This window comes from Tripterygium wilfordii, chromosome 20, assembly GCF_013401445.1.
Source record: "Tripterygium wilfordii isolate XIE 37 chromosome 20, ASM1340144v1, whole genome shotgun sequence".
Classification (NCBI taxonomy): Eukaryota; Viridiplantae; Streptophyta; class Magnoliopsida; order Celastrales; family Celastraceae; genus Tripterygium; species Tripterygium wilfordii.
Genome location: NC_052251.1, coordinates 404779 through 418065, shown reverse-complemented (window position 1 = coordinate 418065; position 13287 = coordinate 404779). Strand labels below are relative to the sequence as shown.

Genomic DNA, 13287 nt, shown 5'->3' with positions numbered 1-13287 from the left:
CCTCTGCCAAAAATACTAGTTGATTTGTGTGTAAGCCATTTTTATACGGTGAAGAAGACTGGTTGCGATATGAAAAGATGTATATAGGAGCATGCCAGCAAGAATGCCATGTGTCATTCATGCAGTTGCACTTCACTATATATGCTGCCACGTTGTACCTAGAAAAATTTGTCCGTACAGAGTAATTTAACTTTTGGTCACCGAAAGAGTTCAATAGCTTCAACTTGGTGACCAAATGTGCAAACGTATTAATTTGAGAATTCAAACTTAAAAATTATTTTAATATGCACACTTAGACAATTAAATTGTTCATATAGTATAAAAATTAATATAAGAAATATATTTAAACAAGGAGAAATTTGTTTGTGTATATATATTGAAGTAACTTTCAACTTTTAATTCTGAAATTGCAATTCTAAAATTGCATATATTGAAACAATTTTTTAATTTTCGGTTTCCGAGTTAGAACATGTGAAAATTAAATGATTAAGATGGGAATTGACAACTCTTTTAGTGATCAAAAATTGCATTTTCACCTTCTTGATTATCGATTAGAACCAAATTCAATTTACTTATCATAAACATGGAGGATGACCCAAAAGTGGATCAAAGAGTAATTATGTCACAATCCGACGGTCAATAGGGAGTCCATACTGTAAATTCTCTACGACCTATCGTTCTTAATCACAATCTCCTCCCCGTTATCCATTACTTGCCAAGAAACAGACAGTCACAGAGAGGCGAACAAACATGGACATTCTCCTTCCATGCAATTCCTGCATTTCGCTCCACCGGAAACCGGGTTTTCACCGGACGCGTTCTTCTTTTACATCAGAAGCCCATACTAAGCTCAGATGCTACCGTCAAACAACTTCTTCAGAGCTCCAAACACCGGTTGGAGCCAGGGGCACGTCCGGTAACTATTACTCTCCAGCTTCTGTTCCGACGCACAAAGTCACTGTTCACGACCGACAACGAGGTGTCGTCCACGAGTTCCTTGTTCCTGAGGTAGTTCAATTAATGGGTTCTGCCAATTTTCGAATAAATTGAAACGACGAACAAGCAACTGAAAATGGGGAGAGAATGTATGCTGTTTTGGTTTAGTTATCAAATTCCGTATTTTAATAGTTTCGTGTTTTCAAATGCAGGATCAGTATATATTGCATACTGCTGAATCTCAAAATGTCACACTTCCCTTCGCTTGCAGGCACGGTATATTGTTCTGTATGGTCTATCTTCATACATAATTGATGTTTAAAAGTGTTGATTGTTTCCATTTCATTCCTAGCGCGTAGATGTCTAGCGATACTTGAACTTCGAATGTGATTATAGTGCTAGACTTTATAAGGCTATTAATACAAGATGATTTGTTTGCTTTCCTAAAGATTGGTCCTTTTGGGATACAGAACAGCTTCTATGGCTAATGGTTTTTACTTGGGGTGCCAATTCTGATTGTTAATGAACTAATTAGGCCAAAAACCACTCTATGAACAAGCTGGCTGTTAATTTAGTTGTAGATAGCGGACCCCCGTATTGGGGTTTATCCGCTAGTTGAAGTTCTGCTGAATAGGTAATCTAGAGGCCATAAAGCTGTAATTGAAAAAGGTCTGGATAGAAAATGTGATTAAAGAACATTTTAATTAACAGTTCTTCAAAGGATCACGATGCGACGTTCCATCTTTGTCAGTAATCTATTATTGATTTGGATGTTTGTGCCCTAAAATTAGTGCTACATCATAAATGTAATAAGCCTCATTAACACTTGCCTTCACGTTCTCCTTGGGCAAGCATGTTCTGGTATTCTTATAGAGTAATGATATCATTGCTGTTGCACGAGGTATATGATTAACCGTTTGTATGCATTTGGCATATAGATGCTTTACAAGTCAACTCAGATATTGAATTTTGAAATAATTTGATCCACATTAGGTCCCACCATCTAGACCGAGTTACCAGGTGACTAATATTAACTAAATCCACAACTTCCTGTGCAGAAAAGGAAAGGCAGACTTTAATTGAGTCACTTGATTGTGGGATACTAACTTTGGTCGATCGGTTCATTATAAGATAGCTTAAAGTTCATTTATTAAGCCATCTGGTTTTTTTTTCAACTCAACTCAATGAACTTTATTTCAGCCTGATCCCAAAACCTTCTTGGTCTTAACAGTTCTGTGAAATAGGTTCTTGATTATGTCCCACCTCAGTGGAAATCTGCAAAAATCCTAATGTAAACCTTGCTTTAATATTGGTATATGGATGTATGTCTAACCTTTTGTACTTGGCACTTGACAGGTTGTTGTACTAGCTGTGCTGTACGTGTGAAATCTGGGCAAATTAGGCAGCCTGAAGCACTAGGGATATCTGCTGAATTGAAATCAAAGGCATGTATTTTTTGCCTCAACGAAGTTTTCTAGATGCAAGTTAGTCTCTACTTGTGTTGTTTATTCATACACCATGCATAAAAGCAACTTTGGAAAGTTAATTAGTACTGCTGTTGCAATATCGTTTTGTCAAGATACCTGCAATAGAAATGTGCATATGTGTGATTTGGCTCTACTTGATGTTAAATTTGCAGGTTTTGACCTTTCTTAACTCTTATCAGTCATTGGCAAATTGGCAAATTTATGTGTATTTGGTTTGTAATGCAGGGGTATGCACTTCTTTGTGTTGGATTTCCATCATCGGATCTGGAAGTTGAAACACAAGATGAGGATGAGGTGAACTTCCAAAATTTCAAGACTTTTCTTGCTGTGAGCATGTGACTGTGACATAACTTTGTCTTGATTAAAATCATCTCTAGAACCCTACTGCTAGTTGTTGTATAGATACTTAACTCCCTATGATATGGGTTATTGAAATTCGAAATTTCTGCCATTTCCAGGTGTATTGGCTTCAATTTGGAAGATATTTTGCACGAGGGCCCATCGTAAGTTCTTAAATTTATAAGTAACTTTTAAAGCATGCAGGAACCCTAATGCATATGGTGAAGAAAAGAAAAAATTGACAACTTTCTTAGGAAAAATGAAGCCAACTAACATTACTTGCCAAATTTAGAGTTATTAAACTCCTAAATATTTTGCTATTGTAGGAAAGGGATGACTACGCCTTGGAGCTTGCCATGGGTGATGAATAAACGAAACGAATATCTAGTAAGTGAGGACTGTACTATCTAGTAGAGCCTGTGGATAGGAATTTTTTTTCCAATTTCTGTTAGCTTCCTTCCATTTTATCTTCCCACCTGCCATTTTCTCCTTTGTGTATGATTTTTCTTTATTTCTTTTTTTTGAGCAACATCTGTGTATGATTATTATTACTTATTCAACACTTTATGGTAATGCAAGGATGTTCACTGGATAGGTTCTGCTGTTATGATCTCCGACGATACCAGAATGCCTAGATAAAGAGAATAGCAGGAGCTCCTTTGGTGATACTCCTCCCCCCACAATGCCATATGTGATTTGAGCTTGTTAATGGATCTAATCTCGAACCCAGAAGGATGGTCTGATCTGTTTTTGGTTGTAATGTTAAAACAATGTGTTGTTAACTACTAGTTTCAATGTTAGCTTGTTGGTTTTGACTTGTGTTATGCTGACCTTTAGCATGCAATTGACATCATGGATGAGGTCTATGCTGCGAACACATAATGGACAATCATCTTTATTTTGAAAGTTTGGGATGGATTATATGAATTTATGAGAAAATCAATGAGACTTCACTACTTGAATTCGTTTATGCTATTTATTTCCATCTAGTATTATCTTTTCGTCGGAATCTTTGTCCCGATGTAGCTCGTCACTTATGGGGACGTTCTAACATGACCTTGCTTTTTTATCACTACACTTGGAGCTCGATGCAATATGATGCTATTGAGATATGTGTGTGTCAGGTTTCACTCATTTATCGCGTTGTACTCGGGTTTTGATACAACACTATTGATGGTGAAACTTTTTTTTTTTTTCATCACACATACTTTCTTTGAAATTGTCCTTTTGTCTCTACTGATGGAAAAACTCTATTTTTCTTTCTTCTTTTCACATACTTTCTTTTCTTGAATAAATGGTATTTTTCATGTTTTTTACCACTCGTCTTTCCCTTTTATGAAGGAAGGTTTCTACAAATCTTAAATGATCAAAATTGTAACCAATCTAAGAAAATCTCTTTAAAAAAATCCAATAAGTGGGAAAATGACAAAGAAAAAGGTTTTTAAAAAATATTTTATGCAGTAATGATGCCAAGTGCTAACATCTGAAATTATATATTTTTTGGTTTGAAAATTACATATATAAGATACCAATTATCTCCCCAATTATTATAAATAAGAGTGAAAAAATCACAACTTTGATTAAGAAAAAACAAGTGGGCATAGCCCAAGGTTGTTTTTAGATTTAGAAAACCTCTCAAAGTTTCCTCTTTTGTTCCAAAACCACCATAGCCATGGCTGTAATATCAAAGCAAGGGCACTCATCGCCGGCTTTTGTAGAAACAGTGGAAGAAATTATGGGTATCTACAAAACACTACCTCCTAGACCCTCCTTGGAAGAAGTTGAAGCGGCCATGTCAGTTCTCAAGACTGTCAATTCTGAAGAAGAGGCAAAGCTTGAGGAAATCTCTAAGCAAGAACCACCCAAGGATGTCCCGGAGGAGATGTTTTATGTGCTAAAAGAGGTGAAGAGGACCATGGTTTTGTTTCAAAGCTTTGAACAGAAAAAAGAGGCCTTTCACCTGGTTGAAATTGACAAGATGCTTGAGACCTTCGATGGGTTGATACAAAGAACTTCTCTTTTGGCTTCTGGTGATACCCAGATGGAGAAAAGAGATGGTTTCTCAGACCCAGTTGAGAAAATTGAGAGAGAAAGTGTAATCAATTATGGGAGCTTGGTCAAGAAAATGAAAGATGGAGAATTGGAGAAAGATAGCTTCAAGGGTTTTCGGAGGACTTCTTCCACAAAAGCTTCTTTCTTTTCAGGTAAATTATATATTTGTTCTTTTAATTTTCATTTTCTGTTAACGCTGATATAGAAAGGTGATTAATAAAGAACTTTGAAGAGGCTTAATATAATTCTTCTTTGTACTTCTTGTTAAGAGTGAAAAGATTGGGAACTCTGGGGAAGGTCCTGATTTACCATAGATGCTATTCTATCTGTTTGTTGAGAATTCACAGAATTGAGCATGTTTGGGATTTGAGAACAAGAAGGAAGTATGAATATTTGATGAAGAGGTCATATTATTCTCAGTTCTTTTGGTTTGCTGATTATAGAAAAAACATGATATTCGCAATTCTCTCAACGTTTTGTTCTATGCATTTGGAAGGTTTTTACCTGCTAATTGTGTGCTAATTAGTGGACCCTGGTAATGAGATTTATTGGCCAATAAAGGTTTATTGAATTGGGTAATAAAGCTATAATTGGAAAAGAAAGGATAGAAAAGGGGAGTAAAGAACATTTGTATGAACCATTCTGCAAATGAACATGATGCAAAATTTCATCTTAGTCTGTAATCTCTGTTTGATTTGGATGCTTACGCCCTGTAATCAATGCTAGGTTAAGTTCTCTAGTGTTTATTTGTATTTTGTGAATGTGTTTATAGGTATAGGAGAGGATGAGAAATTTAGTCTTATGAAGGTGGCAGCTGTGATTGAAAACACAGCAAAAACTGGCGAAGTAGTTGTTGATCTTAGGGGAAAGTTGATGGACCAGATTGAGTGGCTCCCTGTATCACTTGGAAAATTGTCGAGTGTCACCGAATTGGACTTGTCTGAAAACAGGATCATGGCTCTTCCAGCCACAATTGGTAGCCTGGGAGCCTTGACGAAGCTCGACATCCACTCGAACCAACTAATAAATCTGCCAGACTCATTCGGGGAACTAATCACATTGACTGATCTTGATCTCCATGCGAACAGATTAAAGTCATTGCCTGCTTCTTTTGTGAACTTGACAAACCTCATCAGTCTAGATTTGAGTTCAAATCACTTTTCACGATTACCGGAGACAATTGGAAACTTGAGCTCTTTGAAGTTACTGAATGTGGAAACAAATGATCTCGAAGAACTTCCATACACGATCGGAAATTGCTCATCGCTTGTGGAGCTGAGGTTAGACTTCAATCAGCTCAAAGCTCTACCTGAGGCTATTGGGAAGCTTGAATTCTTGGAGATTCTAACTCTCCATTATAACAGAATTAAGGGGTTGCCAACAACAATGGGGAACCTTGTCCATTTGAAGGAGCTTGATGTGAGCTTCAATGAAATCGAAAGCATCCCTGAAAATCTATGTTTCGCTGTAAGCCTCAAGAAACTTGACGTTGGGAAGAACTTTGCAGACCTCCGAGCCTTGCCACGGTCAATTGGAAATCTTGAGATGCTTGAAGAGTTGGATATAAGTGACAATCAGATTAGAGTCTTACCAGACTCTTTCAGGTTCCTGTCAAAACTGAGAGTCTTCCGTGCCGATGAAACTCCCTTGGAAGTTCCTCCAAGACATATAACTAAATTGGGTGCTCAGGTAAACTAGCTTGCCACTTCTCTTTTGTTGTTTCCATGGTAGTTGTTCATTAATCATTAACCTATTCAACTCTATATGTTCATCAGGCTGTTGTGCAGTACATGGAAGATCTTGTCACTAATAGGGGTGCCAAGCCTAAACCCTCCATGAAAAAGAAAGGATTTTGGGTCAAGATTTGGGCGATTGTTTGGCCTTTTCGGCGTAATTAATCCGACTTAAGCATGTAATTAACAAAAGCTTCATTCATGTTGAGTGACTTCTATGAACATAGATTTCCTGTTTTCTTTTACTGAACTGCTCTTTATTATTGGTTTTTTTATCAAGTGTGGTACTCCAACCCGTGTTGGTTTGTACAGAATCATTATGTTGGATGATAATATTATTCTTCATTTATGTATTTGTGGCAAAATATTTATTGTTTCATTTTCCATTGTCTAACTGCAACTCAACATTGATGACTTGGGACACTTCTCTGTCAGGACTTTTTGGATCAAACCAGGAAATAAATGTGCTGTCCAAATATATTATATTATCTATTTTTGGGACTTAAAAATTAGAATTGAAATTCTGAGCTGTTAATATAATACTATTATGGGATGAATTCTTTTAACGCAAAACGATCATATAAATTTGCCCTTTTGGATATTTAATATAGATTCGTCAGGTCTATCATGTACAAAAAAAATTTGTTTGATGATAGAATAAATTGTGTCAAATCCCAACGAGTAGTCTCAAAAGTATTACTCCGATGCAAATCGAACTTAATACTTTCCGAGTTCATACGAATTAACGTCAAAAAGATTCACCTATTTAATAATGTTGACTACTAAGAAAACTGGGTTTGCAAGTAATCTGCTCCAGTTTTCCAAAACAGTGGGCCATGAATATGTTGTCAGCACTTAATAGGTTGTTTAGGGCAGGTTCTATCCTAAAATGAATCTGGATAAGCATTCAGATTTGTTTATCTTTGACATATTGGATATTTTGGTGCATGACCCTAATGTCAACTTCACCATTGCTTCAAAGTCTAGAGAGTCAATCACAGGTTCTATAAAAGACTATTCAGACTCTGGTTCTCTGAACTAGTCATACTTTTACATGTGTGTTTCAACAATTAAAGTTGCAAACTATATTATGTTGTTAATATGAAAGAAAGGGAGAGGGGCTACATATCGAATATTCAAAATATAAACTTCTATGATATCGTCAATAAAGTTTCTCAGTTTATGAGACCCTAGGCGAACTCTATAAAAAGGGCCTTGGGGAATTGGGGTTGTTTGGGCTAACACTATATAGAAGAAGTAGTTTTTGAAAAATATGGAGCCGTGATGAATTGGGAGCCGGAGCCTGGGGGCAGTCTAGGTCTCCCCACCACAAGACCGCCTCTGACTATCATTCTCGATTAAAAAAAAAAACATATATATATATGAAAGAAAGGACATGGAATTTGTGATCATCTTTTTTTAGTTGGACCGTATAAGCAAACGCTTTAATGGGCCATGAACTGCACTAAAAGCCTCAAAAGGGGAAACGGAAAAAGCCCATAGTAGGCCCATTACTAAAATGAACTCCATGGTATCGTCAGAATCATCACATAAAAGCCCAAACCAAGCCCAGAAACAAGAGAAATAGAGAACATATGTGTTAAACGACGTCGTAATGCTTTTTCCTTTTGATCTTCGATGAGACGTTCGAGGTAGTTCGCAGTAGCAACGACTCTGCTCCCTCTGAAGTCTCAACCTCTCCGAGTCCATAAAAGGTTAACAATCTATCTGAGCTTAAAGTTCGAACTTTTGAATACTTTTTCCGTTTTAGTGGCCGTATTTCTGTGTATGGATGTGGTCGAGCGAACTTCTGTTTTCCGCCATTACTTCTTGATTTTTTTTTCTTCTAATTGGGATTGTAAATATTTTCGTTTGTTTCTCGTTTTATATTGATTGTTTGGCTATTGGGAAAATTTGGGTACGTTTTTTTAGTAGAACAGATATAATAATGCTGGAAGACAATTTAGTGTTATTACAGTTTTAATCACTTCATTTGTTTGTTTAGTCTCATCTTTGTTCATTAGATATGTGTATTGGGGATATTGATTATTGACCCAAAAAGATATACAGGGATACAATGGATAGGATAGCGAATGTGTATATCTGGGACATGGATGAGACTCTTATTTTGCTCAAATCTTTATTGAATGGGACATACGCCCAGCCCTTCAATGGTTTGAAAGATGTGAAGAAGGGTGTTGAGATTGGGAAGATGTGGGAGAACTATATTCTTCAAATTTGTGATGACTTCTTCTTTTATGAGCAAGTAAGTTTATGCCTTTCTGTCACTGTTGTTGCTGGCATTTGTAAATTATCGGTTCTGTTTATGCTATTTGAATTCATTAATGTTTATGGTATGCAGATTGAAAACTATAATAACCCTTCTCTTGATTCCTTGAGCCAATATGATGATGGGCTAGATCTCGCTAATTATGATTTCAACCAAGATGGAATTAGTTCTCCGCATGATGATCACAACAAAAGAAAACTAGCATACAGACACCGAGTTATAGCAAATAGATACAAACAGGTAATAGACAAGTTTCTGAGATTCATGAGGTCTCATTTATGCATTTTTTGCATTATATATATGTTGATTCTTTTTTGAAATTTGGGTTATTTACAGTGTTAGTGTTGATGATGTAATTACCAACTTGGATAATTATTCCTGAAGATGAAGTGCTGATTTATATTTGCCATTGGAGGAAGTCCATGAAATTTGCAAGGTCATTAGAGGCAAAGTTTATGTAGTGGACAGATTGTAGGTGTTGTTTGGTTTGCAAAACTATTTTTTATTTTCTGTTTTCTGTGTCTTCTGTGTCCGGTTTCTATTTTATGTTCCGTGTTTTGAGCTTTGGCCTCAAAACTCCCAAAACATCAATGTTTTGACATTTAAAGAGAATATGCTCAAAACACTACAAATACATTTTGAAAAACAATGTTAGCCAATCACCTTTAGCCATTTTCCGTATTTTAAAAACTCAAAATAGAAAATGCTCTCACAACACTCAAACCAATCAACCCAGCTTTCCAATGCGTGCTTATGCATCCTTCTACATCGTGCTTATGCATCCTTCTACATGCACAGTCATATTTTCGAGATAAATGTATGTTTTCTCTTATGCCCCCATGTCCAAAATGATATGTTTGATAGCCAAAGGTTCTAGATGATGCATTAGTTTGGGAATATGACCGTGGCAACCACATGGGTCATTTGGGGCTACTTCTGATGGATCATTTGGTGTGGTTGAACCGTGAGAATATGCGGAATTGACGTTGCTAGAATGTATAATGTGGGTGGGTTGGTTTTGATAATCAAGGGGCCCAAGATGTTACCCTTTTTCTGTTTCTTTGAACAATATCAACGAAAGTCTTTCACAAACCTTGTCCATGCCATAATAGTGCCTTTTGGATGATAGACAATCTGTCTGATGTGGTGCGCCCCTTAGATTCAGAAATTAGGACCGTGTTGGAGTCAATATATCCAGCTAGAGTTTCAAATGCTAGGGTGTGTAATGAGCAGGTGAACCCATGGCACGTTGATGGTTGAATTGGCGGAGGGTTAAGGATATTTTTGCCTGGCACCAATTCATTCATATTCTTGGAGTTCAATAACGTAAAACAGAATAGGACTCATTGGTGATGTAATCTTCAAAGAGAGCTCTCTCTTCTTATTACGAAATTTCACTTTCCGACACTGAGTCAAATATATTAAGAAAACAAACGAAAATTTAGAGGTAGATTATCCTTTGATGTTGAATTTTATCGAACTCCACCGATGTGGAAACTGAGAAGTATTTATGGTACTTGATCCAATGGGCAACCTATGTCTTATTGTGCCAAACTACTACTCTTATCTAATATCTCATATCTGTCAACATATCTCATTCATATTTCTTTCTATTTAGGTTGTCAAATTTTAGGTAATCCAGTTTTGAAGTGTTACTTTTGGCTTTTAATATAATCAAGAAGCTCTACTCTACTATTTCAGGGTTTGCATGCAATGTTCAATCAACAGATGTTAAACCAATGGGAGGAATTGTATGATTCTACAGATGAATATACAGATAAATGGCTCTCCTCTGGTATGTTCTCATTTTCTTTGATGTGGCTTCAGGCCAATCTTTGTTTTTTGGTGATCTTAATGATGGGTTTAGTTTGTTACTATGACCTCCTGTTATAACCTTTTTAGGAGATATATTTTATAAAGTTTTCCATTACAATAGTGAGAGAAGGCATATACGTAGAATTGTATTAGCATCACCCTCTACTCAAATTATCCTTTTTGGTCCCATATGTAGCACGGGCTTTCTTGGAGCACTGTTCAGATGGGAGGGATGACTTAAACCCTTCTCTTGTTTCTTCCAGTGGGAGTGAGAAACATAATGACACAGAGTTCCAGCACATACATGTTCTTGTAACTTCTGGATCATTGATACCCAGCCTTGCAAAATGCCTACTCTTTCAGCTTAACAATGTAATAACGCATGGAAATGGTAAGTCATCATGTAATCTCATTCATATTTACTTTCTTCACTATAGTGCCTTGACAAACTTGACATGTTTCAAGAGCAGCATGGGTCATTTTTTTTTATTATTTGCTATTTAGGGTCTGAATATCGAATCTGGGCTTCATAACGATAAACTGACTGTTTCCTTTCTTCAGTTTACAGCTCATGGGAAGTGGGGAAACTCAAGTGTTTTCAAATGATCAAAGAACGGTTCACCAGTCCAAATGTGCGCTTTTGTGTAATTGGTGATGGTTGGGAAGAGTGTGAAGCTGCAGAAACTATGCGATGGCCATTTGTTAAGATTGATCCAATCCCAGGCGGTAATCACAGATTTCCAGGCTTAACATTGAGAAGTATAGGCTACTATGTTTCTGTCATCTATGGAAGTTCGGGCGCTGAAAATGATGAAGAGTAAAGTGACTGCTGCAATATCAATAGCTATAGTCCTCCCTTAACTTATAAGATTATCTATATGATCATCCGATCACTGTTTTGTATATGAAAAATGCTTGCCCTGATTGCTATGACTAACGCTCATCCATGTAAAGATGAAGGTCTATGCTACTATGGACCTCTCTGGATATGTTAACATCTAGAACACTTTGGCTTCCCCCACTCCCTTGTTGTCTTTCCCTTTGCATGGAGAATCCATGAAAATGTGGCTGGAAATTGAATTGCCAAACTTTTGGGGTAGTGGAATGGCACCATGTATATGGGACATAAATGTCTGCATCTGGTATAATGGGGCTAAGATTTGGACAGTGTGGTAGAGATTATCCTCCTCTTTGTCATCGAGGTCTGTATTTCAAGTCCAGGATGGAGAATACTGGAAGTATCTGACTCCTTAATTCATGCTCCACTTGGCCCGGGATATAGCTCAGTTGGTATAGCTATGTCATTGCAATTGGGTCGTTGCGATTACTGGTGTCTCATTTTCCTAAGTAATGGGGAAGAGGATCAAAACATGCCATATAAAGACTCTACTGAGACAAAGATGGGTTGTTCGATATTCTGGTGTCATAAGCGTAGAGGAACCACAGCAATCCATCATGAACTTGGTGATTAAACTCTATTGTGCTGACGACACTGTTGGAGAGGTCTCGTGGAATAAAAAATTTAATACCTCTCATCCTTATTACTAATATGAAAAAAAAAAAAGAAGATAATCTTATTCAAAATCTCAAGTATGAAATCTCTTCTCTCACACTTCGGAACGCTCTGCTCTTATGCAGCCCGCAAAGGAGTTGTGGATACTGCCGCATGAAGAACATCGGATGTTGGATATCTTACGTCATGCTTTATTCATTTATTTGGGCTATTCGAGTTTATAAAAAAAAAATTAAAAGAAAAATCAACAGAGGAATGATCTGTTCTGATTGAAGTCCAAATTTTCTGCTGCAAAAGGTTGATCTTATCTCATATGTAAGAATGGACTGATAAACCATGATTGGAAGAGGTCATTTTCTTGAATATTAACCAAACTTAGCTCTAAGTAGATGCCAAATGTCTTACTTTCATCTCTAATATTCTTCTTCATTTGAAATGCACCACCAAGTTGATGATGTTGATTTCCTCTCCATTATTCAGACAGCTTTAGGACCATAACTTGGAAGGTTCCAACTCTCCAAGGGCTAAAAGGTCTCAAACTGGCCTATTATTCAGCTTTGTTTCTTTCTGGTTTGGATTGGGGAATATGTAGTAGTTTCATGTTTTTCAATCATTTCAGTGACCAGAAACACACATGCCTTGCAACATGTTCATATTTTGTAGGTTTTGAATCAGCCAAACCAACCATTAATTTGTGGGGTTTTTTTATGGCCCCAAAACAAAAGGCAATAACAGTAGTGATTGTTGATAGTTCTGCCATGGATTGGATTAGTCCCCCCTAATTGTTGATAATTAGTTAGTGGGATAATTTTTGAGAACATGGAACTTCATGTTATCCGGACAATAACACATGATGAATCAAAGTCAAAACAATCCATATTAGACAATCTCATCAAGAAAATAGTGTATGTATGTGGATACAAATGTGGACCAAAGAATCTCGCCCGAGGTTGACAGTTCGATTCAAAACTGACGCCAAGCCATTATTTCCACGTGATTTGTACTTGTCCGTTGGATCTCGATCCAGCTAACATGTCATCTGTCATGCTGATTTGCACGTGCCTATCCGACTATCCAAAAAAGACATGCCAACTAAATTATTGTTGGTTAAAAGAACCATCA

At 36.8% G+C, this 13287-nt stretch overlaps 3 protein-coding genes across 5 annotated transcripts; all 3 read left to right on the top strand.

The window, feature by feature from the left end:
• The first annotated feature begins 703 nt into the window (after window positions 1–703).
• Window positions 704–3726, top strand: LOC119987098 (ferredoxin C 2, chloroplastic-like). 3 transcript variants are annotated; one of them, XM_038831843.1, is made up of 7 exons: window positions 704–1008; window positions 1149–1224; window positions 2293–2381; window positions 2649–2717; window positions 2882–2926; window positions 3089–3149; window positions 3358–3726. In XM_038831843.1, the coding sequence occupies exons 1-6, from the start codon at window positions 751–753 to the stop codon at window positions 3131–3133; spliced, it is 582 nt and encodes a 193-aa protein (XP_038687771.1). In that variant the 5' UTR covers window positions 704–750; the 3' UTR covers window positions 3134–3149; window positions 3358–3726. The 3 variants fall into 3 exon arrangements, with proteins under 3 accessions (XP_038687771.1, XP_038687769.1, XP_038687772.1); XM_038831841.1 differs by having other exon boundaries at window positions 705–1008; window positions 3342–3726; XM_038831844.1 differs by having other exon boundaries at window positions 709–1008; window positions 1149–1212; window positions 3342–3726.
• Window positions 3727–4323: 597 nt separating this feature from the next.
• On the top strand, window positions 4324–6926 carry LOC119987097 (plant intracellular Ras-group-related LRR protein 5-like). The gene is made up of 3 exons (XM_038831840.1): window positions 4324–4966; window positions 5587–6503; window positions 6590–6926. Exons 1-3 carry the CDS (start codon window positions 4435–4437, stop codon window positions 6710–6712), a joined length of 1572 nt encoding a protein of 523 aa, XP_038687768.1. The 5' UTR covers window positions 4324–4434; the 3' UTR covers window positions 6713–6926.
• A 1197-nt stretch (window positions 6927–8123) lies between these two features.
• On the top strand, window positions 8124–11673 carry LOC119986594 (eyes absent homolog). Its single transcript, XM_038831223.1, has 6 exons — window positions 8124–8262; window positions 8618–8813; window positions 8910–9077; window positions 10539–10632; window positions 10849–11043; window positions 11214–11673. Exons 2-6 carry the CDS (start codon window positions 8625–8627, stop codon window positions 11471–11473), a joined length of 906 nt encoding a protein of 301 aa, XP_038687151.1. The 5' UTR covers window positions 8124–8262; window positions 8618–8624; the 3' UTR covers window positions 11474–11673.
• Window positions 11674–13287: the final 1614 nt, after the last annotated feature.

Bases quoted from the DNA above. Each gene is read 5' to 3' on its own strand.
- LOC119987098 (XM_038831843.1), top strand. From the start codon at position 751: ATGGACATTCTCCTTCCATGCAATTCCTGCATTTCGCTCCACCGGAAA. The intron at 1,009-1,148 runs GTAGTTCAATTA...TTTCAAATGCAG, and splicing joins ACGAGTTCCTTGTTCCTGAG to GATCAGTATATATTGCATAC. The intron at 2,718-2,881 runs GTGAACTTCCAA...TGCCATTTCCAG, and splicing joins AAACACAAGATGAGGATGAG to GTGTATTGGCTTCAATTTGG.
- LOC119987097 (XM_038831840.1), top strand. From the start codon at position 4,435: ATGGCTGTAATATCAAAGCAAGGGCACTCATCGCCGGCTTTTGTAGAA. The intron at 4,967-5,586 runs GTAAATTATATA...ATGTGTTTATAG, and splicing joins AAAAGCTTCTTTCTTTTCAG to GTATAGGAGAGGATGAGAAA. The intron at 6,504-6,589 runs GTAAACTAGCTT...TATGTTCATCAG, and splicing joins TAACTAAATTGGGTGCTCAG to GCTGTTGTGCAGTACATGGA.
- LOC119986594 (XM_038831223.1), top strand. From the start codon at position 8,625: ATGGATAGGATAGCGAATGTGTATATCTGGGACATGGATGAGACTCTT. The intron at 9,078-10,538 runs GTAATAGACAAG...CTACTATTTCAG, and splicing joins TAGCAAATAGATACAAACAG to GGTTTGCATGCAATGTTCAA. The intron at 10,633-10,848 runs GTATGTTCTCAT...TCCCATATGTAG, and splicing joins AGATAAATGGCTCTCCTCTG to CACGGGCTTTCTTGGAGCAC.